Source organism: Podarcis melisellensis (assembly GCF_964234715.1).
Source record: "Podarcis melisellensis genome assembly, chromosome: 14".
In the NCBI taxonomy this organism is placed as follows: Eukaryota; Metazoa; Chordata; class Lepidosauria; order Squamata; family Lacertidae; genus Podarcis; species Podarcis melisellensis.
In genome coordinates, this window is record NC_138546.1 from 23,954,300 (window position 1) to 23,969,679 (window position 15,380).

General features: G+C 42.5%; 1 protein-coding gene across 5 annotated transcripts in view; it reads left to right on the forward strand.

Moving 5' to 3' along the window:
- Positions 1–2,209: 2,209 nt before the first annotated feature.
- Positions 2,210–15,380, forward strand: part of RBBP6 (RB binding protein 6, ubiquitin ligase) — a gene marked incomplete at its 3' end in the record, with an annotated part of 29,787 nt that continues 16,616 nt past the window's right edge. For 2 of the 5 annotated variants that reach the window (XM_081888120.1, XM_081888122.1), the window contains exons 1-3: positions 2,221–2,925; positions 8,085–8,184; positions 11,213–11,249. In XM_081888120.1, coding sequence (XP_081744246.1) covers positions 2,760–2,925; positions 8,085–8,184; positions 11,213–11,249 — 303 coding nt within the window. In that variant the 5' untranslated portion in view covers positions 2,221–2,759. Of the gene's footprint in view, positions 2,926–8,084; positions 8,185–11,212; positions 12,696–15,380 lie in introns of those variants that run through there. The other 3 variants (XM_081888124.1, XM_081888123.1, XM_081888121.1) reach the window with 3 other exon arrangements.

Sequence of the window (15,380 nt, forward strand, 5' to 3'; positions counted from 1 at the left end):
TAAATAAGCACCATATATCATAAAGACACGGCAGTCTCCGCTGTGCCTCATTCTAAAAGGAAACAGGAACCCTGGGTAAGCTCCTGGACCCCCTGAAATCTCACACTGCTCAGAGAGTGGAGTGGTGTGCAACTGTATATTCATTGCAAAGATCTTGCTACTATGAGCCATTATGTCACACCCTTCCACAAAGCGCTTGCTCCATCCCTCTCTCTCCAATGTTGCCAAGTGCCTAGCACAGGGGTGAGGCTCCAGGGGCTGCAGTAGAGAAGGAGAGCCACAAGGGGCATGCCATGAACATCCACATTGGCTGTGTCTGCCTGATCAAATCCTGGTTTTGTAAGCCATGCAGGTGCTTTCTGCACCCATCCAACGCTCTTTCACTCCTACCTTTGCACAAGCAGGGTCTTAGTTGATCACAGCACAATAAAATAGAATCAGAATTATAGAGTTGGAAGGAACCCCAAGAGTCATCTAGTCTATGGATATAACAAGAAATGATGGTTAGCTGCATCTTCCTTAGGTTTCCCTGCTTGAGACAAGGCAGAAGTGAAGCATGAACAGCAAAGGAGCTGGACTCCAGTGTGCACCACCCACACATACTCTTATCATGCAATAAAACTTGCACATATTAAGCCAATAACTGATCGTGTGAACACAGCCACTGAGTGTAAGGTTGTGGGTCAACTCAATGGCAATAAATCCTTCTGTTCTGTTACAAACTAATATGCAAGGAGGGTGGGGGGTCAGGGAGCCCTCCCATTGTCTCAGGAATTGAGTAATCAGCATTTTAATGGGTGACAGACTATCAGGAAAGGCAATCAGGTAATGCAATCAGATAACCTGGCAGACAGGAAAAACAACAACACCTTTTCTGTGATGTAGATAAGTTTGTGAGGGGTGGTCTTGGGTTACACCCCTTCTGTGATGTATGTATGATGTATGGAAGGGTGGTCTTGAGCTCCAGGGCAGGGAATTTAAAATGTCTATATAACGCCTTGTGAGCCATTCTTCTGGGTCCTCCTCCTTTCCTGCATTTGAAGGGAGCACCCTGTAGCAACAGATCAATAAAGATCAAGCTTACTAGCTGCTTTGCTTCTCAATATTCTCTGGTGGGCCTCTGTTATTTTCTCTTACCAATAGGGAACTTACGTAAGGACTCTATATGGGCTCCTGGATACCCCATGAGGGGAAAAGGGCAGATTTGGTTTACAACACAGTCAGTCACAGACACATTTATCAGTGAATTCTTACATTTGGTATCATGCAGCAAAGGCCCTTTGAATAGATTGGAAGAAACTGTGATGAAATGTTTTGTGGGGACAAATAACAAAAGTCACAAAAGTGATTGTGCTGATTTTGGTAGTGGGCTGCATGTGCATGATATCTGCTGGAGGGGCAACCCCCCCCAATACATAAATTCCTGCAACAAAAGGTACTTCCCTTCTTTATGGCAAGCATTTGCGCTTCCCCACTCACTGTGCTTTCTTTCACTAGTCCGTTAATTCAATTCATCTATGCTTGAATCTAAACATATGTACGGTGGTACCTCTGGTTAAGTACTTAATTCGTTCCGGAGGTCCATTCTTAACCTGAAACTGTTCTTAACCTAAAGCACCACTTTAGCTAATGGGGCCTCCTGCTGCCGCCGCGCTGCCGCTGTGCAATTTCTGTTCTCATCCTGAAGCAAAGTTCTTAACCCGAGGTAATATTTCTGGGTTGGCGGAGTCTGTAACCAGAAGCATATGTATCCTGAGGTACCACTGACTGTATCCTTGTGCGTATATTTCATATATTGGACTGTTGTTGTTTTTTTTTAAAAAAAATGTATATTCCATATATTAGACTTTTATATAAAATAAACAATGGACAGGGCGAAATTTAAATAGGTATCCTTGCAATATATCGCTGAAAGCCGCTAGAGGGCTGCGTGCCTCCAAAGCCAGCCCCCTCCTCCCCATCCACCATCTTCGGCTTCTCTCCTAGAAGGGCCCCCCCCCGTGCCCTTGCTGCCTGCACCTTTAAGAGGGAGGAGCCCCGGGGGATCACGCGGCTGAGAGGGGAAGGCTGGGAGGAGAAGGAGGCGGAGGGCTAAAGCCCGGAAAGCACCGCTCTCCTTCCTTCTTTGCCCTCGCTCCCTCACACCCCCGCCCTTTTCCTTTGTCATAATGCGCAGGGTCACGTGAGGCCGAAGGTGGCGCACTGTGACGCATGCGCAGACCAGTAACCCGGGAGGGGGGAGGGACCGCCTGCGCCTTGCGCTGCTGTTGTGCGTGGAGCGGCAGTTCCCTCCCTCCGCAGCCCCTGCGGTCGCTGGCCGGGAAACCCCATCGAGCGGAGGAGCGGTAGCGGCGTCGTGAGGGGAAGGAGTTGGAGGCCGAGGCCCAAGACGACGAAGGAGGAGAAGGAGAAAGAAAAGGAGCGGAGGGAGACCGAGGAAGAGGAAGAAGGAAGGAAGGAGAGAAAAGGAGAAGAGAGGTGTTTTAGGAAGCCGCCGCCGCCGCCATGATGGCGGCCTAGCCGGCCCAGCGCAACGCCTGACGGGAGCCGCCGTTGCTGCCGTCGCGGAGGACCATGGCGGAACGAGGCGGCCTTTGAGGAGAAAGAAGCCGCCGCCTCACACGGGAGGACGCCCTTTGCGGCCCTTTTTCTCCCTCGAGGCATCTTTCCCTCCCCGCCCGCCGCCGCCGTGGTCTCGGCGCCTGCCCATCCCCCACCCGCGTAGCGCCCCCCCCCGTCCCTCCCTCCCCTCCACCGCCATGTCCTGCGTGCACTACAAGTTCTCCTCGAAGCTCAAGTATGACACGGTCACCTTCGATGGGCTCCACATCTCGCTCTGCGACCTCAAGCGCCAGATCATGGGCCGCGAGAAGCTCAAGGCCGGCGACTGCGACCTCCAGATCACTAACGCTCAGACCAAAGAAGGTAGGAAGGACGACGACGGGCGGCTCTCGTGCGCTGTTTTCTCGCGTCGTCGTCGTTTGGCTTTCTTCTCTTCCTTCTCTCTTGTGGGGACACAACCAGCATCCCTCACACACAGCGCGCGCACACCCACCCACCCGTGATCCAGCCCCCCCCCCGGCACGCGAAGAGCTTACCCACATGATGCGTACACACATACACAACAACATGGGTTTAAAAGGCACGTTTGCACACACAGGGAGCAGAAATAATCCCGGGGGCTGGGAATTGTGGCCTTGTGAGGGGTGGAGATGTGCTTTAGATGTATGGATGGTGATGTATGCAGCCACAGTCTAAATCGGGGCATGAGTAACAAACATCCTTGACTCAGAAAGCTCTTCCCTTATGAGGGATGTCAGGCCATCTTTTCTCCAAAGGGCATGGGTCTTTATCTTCACATGCTTTCACTTTGCTTTCTGCAGAGTCAGGCCACTGGGCCTGTTTAGTATCATTGACACCTTTGGTTTTCAGGGTTGGGACCCACTACTGGGTCATGATCTAAGATATTAAGTGCCAAGTGGGTTTCCCAATGCATATTTGGTGGGACTCAGGCCTGACAGTATTGAAGACTGCTGCCAGAGGCTTCCCCATGATGTCAGTCAGACTGGGGAAATTCCCAGCCTTACCGAAGATACCAAAGTGTGAACCTGGGGTTTTCCACTGTACAGGTTTTAAAATTGCGCAAGGGTTGTTATAAAATTTTAGGATGCACACACGTATCAGACACACACTCCACAGAAAACCAATCCTTCACCCTTCAAATTTTAGGAAATATTTCCTGAGAAAACTGCCCATTATTTTAGCACACAGAACAATCCCAGAAGCTATATTGGCTCTCCTAATGACTCAAAATATTAGAAGAGAAACCTTTCCCAATAGTAGTTTCAGTTCCAAATCCTTCAAATCCCATTTTAAGGGGGTATTTTGTGTATGAATAGGAAGTGACCTGGATTCAAGAACCAAAGTATTTAACATCTCAAAAGAATGGTCAGACTGCCCAGGTACAGTCATACCTGGGGTTGCGATCACTGCGGGTTGCGCGTTTTTGGGTTACGGATGCACTGAACCCGGAAGTACTGGAATGGGTTACTTCTGGGTATCAGCGCATGTGCAGAACCGCTAAGTCGCCTCCCGCACGGATCACATTCACAACCCAAGGTTCCACTGTAATGCAATTAGTTAAAAGGTTATTAGGTATCCTGGCAGGCAGGAGAGGAGCCTCACTCTCAATTTATTGTTGTAGACAATTGTTGTAGTTCTTTGATGTATGTATGATGTTTTTAGGGTGGTCTTTGGCTAAGGGGTTGGGCAATGTGTAAAGTCTTTAAAGGGGCTTGCACATCTTTGTTCTGGATCTCCCACCACCTTACAAGGAGGCAGTGGCTTTGTTATAACAGAAAAATAAAGATCTGCCTTGCTTTCACTGGATCCTGCTTCCATCCATCTCTGACCCATTATTGACTTAGGGAACTCAGAGTCCCTTGGTGAGTTGAGCAGCAAAAACTAACCCCCAATTCTACAACAGGCTAAATACAAAGGGAAAAATACGAAGCAAATGCTCCACTGTTGAACTAGGCATAAGAAAAGTGAGGGCCCACAGTTAAGCTGTGGGCAATATTGGGAATTTGAACCTGGAACTCCTTAGTCTTTGTCCAGGACTCTTAGCCACCCCCAGCCTGATGTTTTAGAGAACAGCTCCCATCAGCCCTAACAAGCATAGGGTGAGAAACTATGGGAGTTGTGGTCCTAAAAATCTGGAGGGCTCACACCGCTGTGTACACCTTTTCCGTTACCTACCTTCTTTTGATAGATTGGTGTGTGTATGGGTAGCCAGTGGTCAAGCTGTTGCCCTGTATGTGGTGAGATGAATTACTAAGGTGGTAGCATCTTTAGTCTTGTGATCTTCTAGGTCTCACCACCCCAGACCCAAGGGTATATGGCCGATAAAGAATGCAACTACTCATGTAAGCAATTTAAAGTTACATTATATAGCACTTTTGTACCTGCAACACTATGTTACTTCAGTAGTCCTTACAGCAGCTTGAAGCACATGCTTCCCCAACACTACCTAGTGTGCTAAAGGTAACAGTTGAATTGGGGAAACAGTTTAAAACTTGTTTCATCAGTGTTACTTAGTTTCCCATTCCAATACCAGACTGGTACACAAAATCTTTACACTGCTTCCCTGAATATGTAATAAATACCCAGAAAAATATTCTGGTTTTTATATGATAAATAAGTAGAGAGCTTGGCTTGTATCTGGTCATAGTTGAATCCATCAGAAGTTGTTGAATCCATTAACAAGGCCCCTCAGGTGTTTTTTTTGTTTTGACTGCAAGTGAGGCTCAGGTGGCCTGATTAGCTTGTGTCTGTCTGTAGCAGCAGTCAGCAGCAGATGCGTCAGAGGAAGTGCGTGGTAAACAGTTGTTGGCATGAGCCATTCCAAGCCACTCACTCCCAGTTTCCGGCAGTTCCAAGATTCCACATACTGTTTAAGCAGTTACATCATGGCTAATAGCCACTGGTGGCCTACTTACCTCTGAATTAGTTAAAATCTTATTATCCTTGTTGCCTGATGGTGTGGCATATGGTGTTATGTCAAAACATACATACTGAATTTGTGTATGAATAGAGCTGCTTGAGTAGATTTATGATCTCTTGATTTCACCATTGGTACAGTATAGGGACACTCTGAGAGCCTAGGATGAGGAGGGGTGCTTTGTAACAGTTATGTCAGGAATAGGGAACTTATGTTCTCCAGGTATTGTTGGCCTCCCAGCTTCCATGAGTTCCAACCAGCATAGTCAGGGGTGACTGGAAATCTAGTCCTCCCACATCTGGAGAAAACAGGTTCCTTATCTTTGGCTTATGTCAGCCTAGGGTGAATACACTGGATACGATTCGTTTCCTGATTGGTGGTAGGCCTGGTGGACAGTGACTTTGATAATGTCAACACTCATCTCAGTAACCTCCTTGGCATGCTAAAAAGTGGACCAAGACTGTCTTTATGTGAATCTTTAGGAAAGTACAAGTCATGTTGGCCCTGCTGAGGATATGTGCATTTTAAACATTGTGCTTGTTACCACAAATCAGCAAACAAAGCAGACTTCAGACTGCCACAAAAGCCTCTCATATGTACAAGTCTTTATGGAAGAAAGAATGTTTGTCCGGCATGTATGTGCATTGTGTGTCTAAGGCAAGTCCCCGAGGTTGTCATGTGCAGGCAAAAAGCCCCAAACTAACTGCTCACTGAAAATGGCATGCACTCCACTGAGAGAGTTCACTGTAAATGTAGATTAGATGTGTCAGGACTGAATTAGGCAATTGGATTAATGTTTATTAGGCAGCAAGGTTATAGTAGTTCATCTAGTAAGGCACCCCAGACAGGTATTCTGGGGGAAATAGGCTGTGTCACATTTATCCTCATGCTCCTTGTCCCCGCCCCCGCCCCCCAAAGTATGTGTACCATTACGCAAGTTTTGTGTTAATTCCTGTGTATAATTCCAGAAGAGACTGTAGAAAGACTGTTTGGGACAATAAGTTGAAAAGTGAACTATGGCAAGTTCTTGATGTGAACAGAAACCATTTATTTCCTCAAGAGAATTGTACAGTGAATTCCTTAATTAATTTTCATGTCAGCTAGTTAATTTTTTATGACAATAGCTGTTTCAGTTGCTGAACTATCTGGACAAAAACAAAAATTCCTTCCAGTAGCACCTTAAAGACCAACTAAGTTAGTTCTTGGTATGAGCTTTCGTGTGCATGCACACTTCTTCAGATAAGTGTGCATGCACACGAAAGCTCATACCAAGAACTAACTTAGTTGGTCTTTAAGGTGCTACTGGAAGGAATTTTTGTTTTTGTTTTGACTATGGCAGACCAACACTGCTACCTATCTGTAACTTGAACTATCTGGAGTTTTTTTTAAAAAAACCACCAGGTCCCTGGGAAATTCAGTCGTGTGTTATGCTTGCCATTTTTATGCTCTTGTCCAGGGAAAATCAGAGACATCTTCACCAAACGCACTGTTAGCTTATTGTGCCCATGCATATATGATGTGTGTTAAAACATCCACATTGGCACAGTGATATTAGCAGCTCCAGGCTGGTGGGGGGTAGTTAGTTGTAAGCACCCATCCTAACTATGGAGCCATGTCTTAATTTTATAACTGGGTGCTTTTTAAAGAAATAGAGGTATGATTTCAATGTATGGGGTTGGGTGGCTTAAATATTTTGGGTGGAATCCAACTAACTCCCTCTCTGATTAAACCCATTGGAATTACTGGACCTAAGATAGTTGTGTTCATTCATTTCAGTGAATCTACTCCAACTATAACTGTTATTAGATAAACCTTTTATAATTAGGGGGGGGGATCCATGTAATCCAAATACTAAACTTGTGGTTTGTACATTAACACATCCAGTTCTTTGCAACCTTTCACAAGGACAAGCTAACATTTTGGTTATGTGATTTTGGCAAAAAGAGGTAGAACATTTTTCAGTATTCCCAAAAGGGTAAGTCCAGTGAAATTGCTACCTCAGATCATTGTGCTATAGTAACTGCCATACCTGCTTTCTTGGGAACACTTTGCAAACTAGACTACAAATTCATAGACTTAGGTTGCAGTCATATATATCCTTACCTGATAGACTCAGTAGGGTTTACTTTTGAGTATACATGTATAGGGTTGCAGACAGAGTGTGCATTCCCAATACAGTGTGAAGTTCCAGATCACTCTGTACATAAGTTATCTTTTGCTTTAAATATATCCCTATGAAATCCTTGTTCTGGAGTGCACTCTTAATTGGCAGGGTCCATTTAGCATTTTAAAACTATCCCAAAAACGCTAAATATGGTCCTGTCATACTGTGCTTTTAGCCAGTGTCCTAATAAATTACATTTTCATTAGTATTCATTCTACAGGTCTTGGGTATATTAAGGAAAGTGGTCCAAGTTCCACCAAATGCTACTTCAATAATTGTGGGATAAGTATTAATGATCCCAAATGGTTACAATTGCTGAAAAGTCCCAGGGTTTTGTGGCCTATTTTGAGAAAAGTCCACATTGGTTTTCTTTTCTTTTATTCTGAACCAAGCATACATGTTTTTTCTCTCCTTTCCTAGAATATACTGATGATAATGCCCTGATTCCCAAGAACTCATCTGTTATTGTCAGAAGAATTCCTATTGGTGGAGTAAAATGTACAAGCAAAACATATGTCATGTAAGTGTCTGTTTTTTTGTTCCAAGTACTAAAATAAACATATGGGTTCTAACTAACATGTAGAAGCTTAGTGATGCAAGAAACATAGTTTATTTCTGTTACATGAAAAACATGCATGCAAATTCATTTATACTGTGCCCTTTCTGGTAGTCCTTTGAAAATGAAGAATCGGAATTGACCCCTGAGGGTCATGCATGAATGAAGTCCAACCCCCTACAATTTGGCATCACAGCTGTCCAACCTTAAAAACCTCCAAAAGGAGGTCTACCACCTTCCAAGGGAGTCTGTTCCACTGTTAAACAGCTCTTACCATCAGATTTCTCCCCCCCCCAATGTTCGGGGGGGATCTCTTTTGGGGGGGAATCTCTTTTTTGTCATTTGAATCCATTGGTTAGGATCGTCCACTCTGGAGCAGCAGAAAACAAATTTGCTCCATCTTCCTTGTGGCAACTCTTCAACTATTTCAAAATGGCTATCCTATCACCTGTTTCTTCTCCAGGCTAAACATCCCTAACTCCTTCAACAGTTGTTCATAAGGCCTGGTTTCCAGACCCTTGATCATCTAGGTCTCCCTCCTCTGCACACGTTTCAGCTGACCAACTTAAACGGCTGTGCCCCAAAATTAGCCCTACATCTATTCTTGTTTAATTTTTTACATTCTTTTAGTTAGAGGCACTTGAAGTAGATTATCCCTCTCCAGTGAATAGACTTTGTGTTCCTGCAGTTTTGGAATTTGGAAAAGAAACTAGACTGAAATCCTGAGTGTGGGGCTGATTCTTGAAGTTCAGGTTGGCAATAGGCCCAATTCTGAACATCTCTTGGAGATAGAATATTTTATGTTTGGATTGACTTTGGGATGATAGAGATTAAATTGTAAAAGGAGTGGCTTTTTCACATTATGATTCATTATAAAATTAATTATGATCAGACAATGTTGAACTTAATGATGAAACCAAATTTCTATGGTATGTAGAGACAGGATGAGGAGAGAAACCCTTGGGACTGGTTTTCCATTATAGGAGTTTGGGCTTGTCTACGGATTGCTTAATGAGATCTGCATTCTACATGTGGGTAGGAGTTCCTGGACACAGGACTCATTCATATTGCCTTTTGGGGAGGAATTGGGTGGAAGCAAGCAAGAGCAGTGGATGCTGGGCAGGGCAAGATTCTGGTGGATTGTGCTTCTGAAGATCATGTTTTGAATATTTTAAGCAGATACTGTTCTAGTCCTCTTGTGCATTTGTCATAGCATGGGGTAGTTCATGATATCACCTCTCAGCCATCAATAGCATAACATGTGAATGGTGTGTTTGGGGGGGGGGGAGAATACGAAAGAGGGAATCATAGAATTGTAGAGTTGGAAGGATGATCTAGTCTAACCCCCTGTGATGCAAGAATATGCAACTGCCGCATACAGGGATCAAACCTGCAATCTTGGAGTTATCAGCACCACACTTTAACCAACTGAGCTGGTCTTAGGTTTGATACTTGGTAACTGGATGGCACCCTTCCACACAGCTGACATAGGTATGATGGGTTAGCACTCAAGCATAATGTACTCTGGAGTGAACATTGACTTGTTCCTTTAACGTCAAGTGAATACAGAGCACATTTGCTTATGTTTGCAAGAGTTGCTTATGGTAAAGATGTTGTACATTTGTAGGGTAAAATGTATCGCAAACATATCCTCAGGAACTCTTGAGTGTAATTTTTGCTGCCTGCTGAGGCCAGGTCTGGTGTCTACTCCATCCCACCTGCCAGGCCAACACTAAAATGTCTTGCTGCACCATTCAGGCACTTAATGCCTGTCTTCCCACCCCAATGCTCGCTTAAGCAGCCTGCTTCCTCCTCCTACAGAAAAATACTATTCCTGGTGCAAGGACCAGTTTTCTGCTTAGAGTTCCATTCCTTGGTATCTGTCCACCCACCCCTCACACACACACACCATGGAACATGCTAGTTGAGTGTGCAGTACTATCCCCTCACCCCATGTGTAGTTTTAACTTAATGTGTGCCTGTGGCCTTCGCTTTGTACCATCAGAGATCATGGTTAGGATTAGTTCTTTCCCCGTAATAAACATGATAGACATCAACCTCAAAAATGAGACAACAAAATAGCAGGATTCAGAGAATTTTTTTTAAATACAAAATTGCTTTTATCTTGGGTTACTTGCTGCTTACATTTAAACTCTTTTCAGTGACAAATATGTAAGGCATGTGGTATAAGGCCCTATGCAGACATTGGCTTTGGACTTGCATGCACTCACTCCTTAACAATTGTGAGGAGATCAGTAACTTTTAAGCAACGTGTGGTTCTCTGTAACATCCAGGCTGTGGTTATTTAAACAACTTCTAACGAGAAGAAGCTAGCAGTTTCAAATCCTGCCTTGTTATCACAAACCTTAGTTTAAACACAGTTCCCTGAAGTTAAGATTTCATGGACAGTTGTGCTTTGTATAAAAGCAGGTGCTTCTGCTCACCCACAGCCATTAAAGAAGGGGAGGGGCTCACCATAGCTTATGCACATAGCAGAAAACCATGGTTTCCCATTACATCTGAATCAAGCTTAAGTGTGTTCATTTTATGATGGCTATTCTGCGGGAGATGCAGTTGATTAATACTGTTCTATAAACAGTTCTCTCTGGGCCAAGTTAGCTTCCTTGTTCACAGTTTGGGGAGTTGGCCTTTTGTATAACTTTGTGCAGCTTCTGTCTCATGAAATGGGTAAAAGTTGTAAATCTAACAACAACAACAACAACAATAATGATGATGATGATAATAATAATAATAATAATAATAATAATAATAATAATAATAATAATAATAAAATAATTATACCCCGCCCATCTGGCTGGGTTTACCCAGCCACTCTGAGCGACTTCCAACAAAATATTAAAATACAGTGGTCTGTTAAACATTAAAAGCTTCCCTAGACAGGCATACAGTTTGTATCTAAGGTGGCAGTTTCCTCTGTTTTGTGCTATATGCCATTGCTGTTTTTCTGACATTCACTATTTTCTCTTTTTAGAAGTCGAACTGATCCAGTGAGTGGAACTTCAAAAGCAGTATGTAAAAACACAATATCACACTTTTTTCCTTCTACACATTCACTTAATGTTTTTAAAGTAATGTAGCAATAAAATACTTTTCTAAATATTAATTTACATTGATTTCTCACAGAGAACCATTTATATTGTAAATACAATGTATTTTGAATCAGTATAGCAAAATAAGCAATGCAGATCATTTTAATGTGAATATTGACACTTGTGCAAAGTGACGCACTGTATTGCATATTGAATGCAAGATTATTTCCTGTATGACTATGTGTTGTACAGATACTGTATGATCATTTATAGATCATGTAAGATAAGGGTTTCACTGCTAAACGTGATTACCTTGTTCAACATCTGTGTGTCTCTAGTTAGTAGCTATATGTTTGTATAGGTTGTTGTGTGCCTTTTTGTTTTCTTGAAATAAAAACATTTGGAGTGTATCTTTTTTTTGCCACTATTGCATTGTATCACCTAGGCTTTGTTCTAAGTATTTCCCTTTATGGTTTTTGAAAACGTTGCCAAAAACCACATTAGTGTTAAACTTGTTTTTCCCCCCTTTTAACTTGGGGTTCAGGCACATGTTGAAACATCAAGAGCAGTTTTATGCAGCTATAAATGTACCCTGTCATACACAGTCTTTGCACACAACTTCCAATAGCAATAAGAATTATTTAAAAACCATCTAGAACTGGTATCCTGCACTTGCTTCCGTTTTTTTGTGAGCAAGCACATAATTTAAATTTGTCACAGTAGTCAACATACAGGAAACATATTTTGGCATAACAACCCAGCTACAAGTCCTGCTACCTTTTTAAGAAACCTTCCCAGTTGATGATAACTTGCCTTCTTTCCTCTTCACCAGACATATTCCTTAATGTTATTTTATATTAGATAAACTCTTAAATTGAATACTCTAGTAAATCCTTCTGTAGCATACCATTGTTTGTGTATGATAACATTGGCAGCATTTTTGTTTGATTCTGGTGTATTAATTTTAGCCATTACTAACACATATTCTGTTTAGTATGGTTTTCTTAATTTAAGATAATGCAAACCTAGTTCTAATTATTTTTCAGCTTGGCATATCTTAAGTGTACTTGTTTAAGTGTAGCTGGCTTTCTTTTTAGAAGAATCAAACCCAAAAAGTTATTTTGTGGATTTACTGGTCTTGGTGTCCAGTGAGAATATTGATGAAATCATGGTTAACTAGAAATGTTTGGTCTTTGTGTAGCCTTTCAAAGTGTTAAACCATAGGCTGCATTTGACAACTCGTCATACATGTTTTAAAACTGCTTCCCATTTATAGTGACCCAATGACTGCTGTAATACATAATATAGTGGATTTGTGTAAGCTACACTTACCTAATTCTTTTTTCATGAGCAGTCCTTTTCTTTGCTAGTATGTATATAAACACGACTATATGTTCGTAAATAAAGTTCAACATTCATTTAGAATATTGTGTTCCCTGGCATGTCTATTATACATCTGGGTAGTTCTTGTAGTTTGATAAAATGTTTTTTAAATGTGTTTTTTTTAAAGCAGGCTTGCAAACAGGTCCACAGAACTTGCTAGCCTACAAACTTTTATCCACATTGTAACTTATTTGCGTTCTAAAGTGGGGGGTGATGGGTGTATACTTTTTAAAGCTTCCCTGTCGTAAGTACCTGGAGGTGATTACTATTTCCTGGCCTAGAGGGTGGCTGTTTAAAGCCTGCTTTAATGCTAAGGCGGAACACTTAGTTCCTTTACATCTGCTATGCTGTCTTGCCCAGATGTCAACTGAGAATTCAAAAGAAAATTCTTTTTGGAAATAGGTCTTTCCAATTCTGTGTGAAGTGTTCAGTGCTCTGGGAAACTTGGTCTAGATGGTGGGGAGGAGACTTTAGTGCTTCCATGTGGTATATGACAAAGCGAAAAACTAGGCTGAAGATGAGGCTTGGCACTGGGCTGAGAGGTATAGAGTGCAGGTTTCTGTAGTCTAAAAAAGTCAACATGTTCTGGATTGTCAAGAATTCCCCAAAGTAGTACTTCTTTGATTGTTGTCTTAGTATCCAAAAAGCAACTTTTTGGGTGGGCTTTCTGCATCTAATATAGACTGCTAATATTCTTGACAAGGCCTCCACAAGTCAGGTTTCCTAAGAAGGCAAGGTGTCCCACACACAGATTTCCTCTCCTGTGTTGCAAATAACTTGGGATCTAGGAAGTTGTGAACTCAATCATGTACAGGACTGGATCTAACATGATCCTTAGTGCCATGGCTCTGGGGTTTTCTTAGCTCTTTGTGGCGCTCTGAGTTCATTGTAGGGCGTGGGTTTGACTGGGTGTGAAATGTGAATCAGCTTTTTGTGGCCATGCAAAGGAATGGAAATCAGGGGACTGACAGAAACCTCAACTGGAATTGATGACTTTTAAGACCAAAGAGTTTAGCATTAAAGGAATAAGAGCAGCCAGAGGACTCTCCTAGTAGTTGGGAGACCCAAAATTCACTTGCTTGTGGTATTTTAGAGGCCAGGATGCAGTGTGTTCCCTTGTCCCTATTCTCTTAGGCAATGCTTTGCTTGTAATCTGTTCAATGCTTTCCATGGGAAATATTACCTCTGTGCCCATGTTCCATAACTTGCTTCATAGGGCTGCAGCTGCTTACAGTAAATAACACTTGATGAGCTGTTAAGCTCTTCAGTTTACCTGCTCAGCCCGTTACCACACACAAAAATAACTGCCATGATACAGGTTATGACTCATTTTCTTGAAAAGGCTGCCTTTAGAAAGCTGTGTTTGAGTATACTGCTTTAATTAAATTGCTGCATAGTTCAAGCTACAAAAAATGTTAGTAGTCAGATAGCTCTGATTGTGATTGGTGGGACATTATGGAGATGAGGTCATTGCAAATAACTCTGCGTTGGCTGATTCTGGCCACCCAGCTTTAGGAATGGTGACCAGGATCCACTCTTAATGATGTCCAAGTGTAGTGCTGGTGGGGTTGAATGGCAGCTATTCACTTGAGCAGGAGAAAGTAAAGGGGTACTCTCAGAACTTTGGGCAAAGTGTGAAACCTATTGACTCGAGCATGTTCTCCCGTCCTGCCAAACAGAGTCCTACAGAACAGAGGCAAGCTTAATTCTTTTTCAGGGTTAGCTTCTATCTGCCTAACCCCACGTTTCACTGTCCCCCTTTTAGGCAGACATTATTGTAACACTAGTCACAAACACCTGAAATGTTGGGAGTTAGAAGGGAAATGTGTGTTTTATTATCTTAACATAAATCCATTTTTCTTCTTCAGCAACTTTTTGCATTACACTTGAAGACCATAAAACAATGCTAGTGTTTTACGATGTTATATTTCTGATTGCTTTCACTTCAGAGCTACCTGTAGGCACTACTTAAAATGTGTCTTTAAACTTAACGTTGAATGTTGTATCCTAGGATTAGCCTCTCAGAAATGTGGCTTTATTTACTTGGCGCAGGCATGTAAGCGCTTGAGAGCCAATCCTGGTACCTTCAAGCAAGATACCACCATGAGAAGCAATACATGTTTTCATTGAAATTGTTTTCTAAAGTAGTAGCTAGAGTCCTATTCCTTATGTCACAAGAAGGGCTATCTTATCTCATTACTGTATTTCTGGTATTGAATGCCGCCTTATTCCAAAGTTAGTTCGAATGCAGCCTTTGCCAACCTGTTGGACTCTGGATGTTTTGGACCACAACTCCCATCAGCCCTTGCATGCACAAGTCTTTAGGATGCTGAGGCTGATGCACACCAAAGCATCTGGAGTGCACCAGGTTAGTGAAGGCTACTGCTCTACAGTAAATGAAAGAAAGTTGATCTACACAATCTGGTTTAACACTCATGGCACCTCCAACAAAATAAAATCTTTTGCTTTAAGGGGCTTCAGTTCATTTTCTGAGCAGCATCCCAAGACTTGTCACAGCACTGAAGTCTGATTTCTTGCTATATTATGCCATTTCTCTTAAATGGACAGTAGCTGTAGTTTAGCCCAGTGCTAGAAATCAAGTTCCTGAACTGATCCCTGGACTTCGAAAAATATTTGCCATTACTGATTTAGATATTACAAACAAAATTCTTTAAATGTTACCTCTTTATTTCAATAGTTTCCATTAAAAATGTACCGTAATTTGAG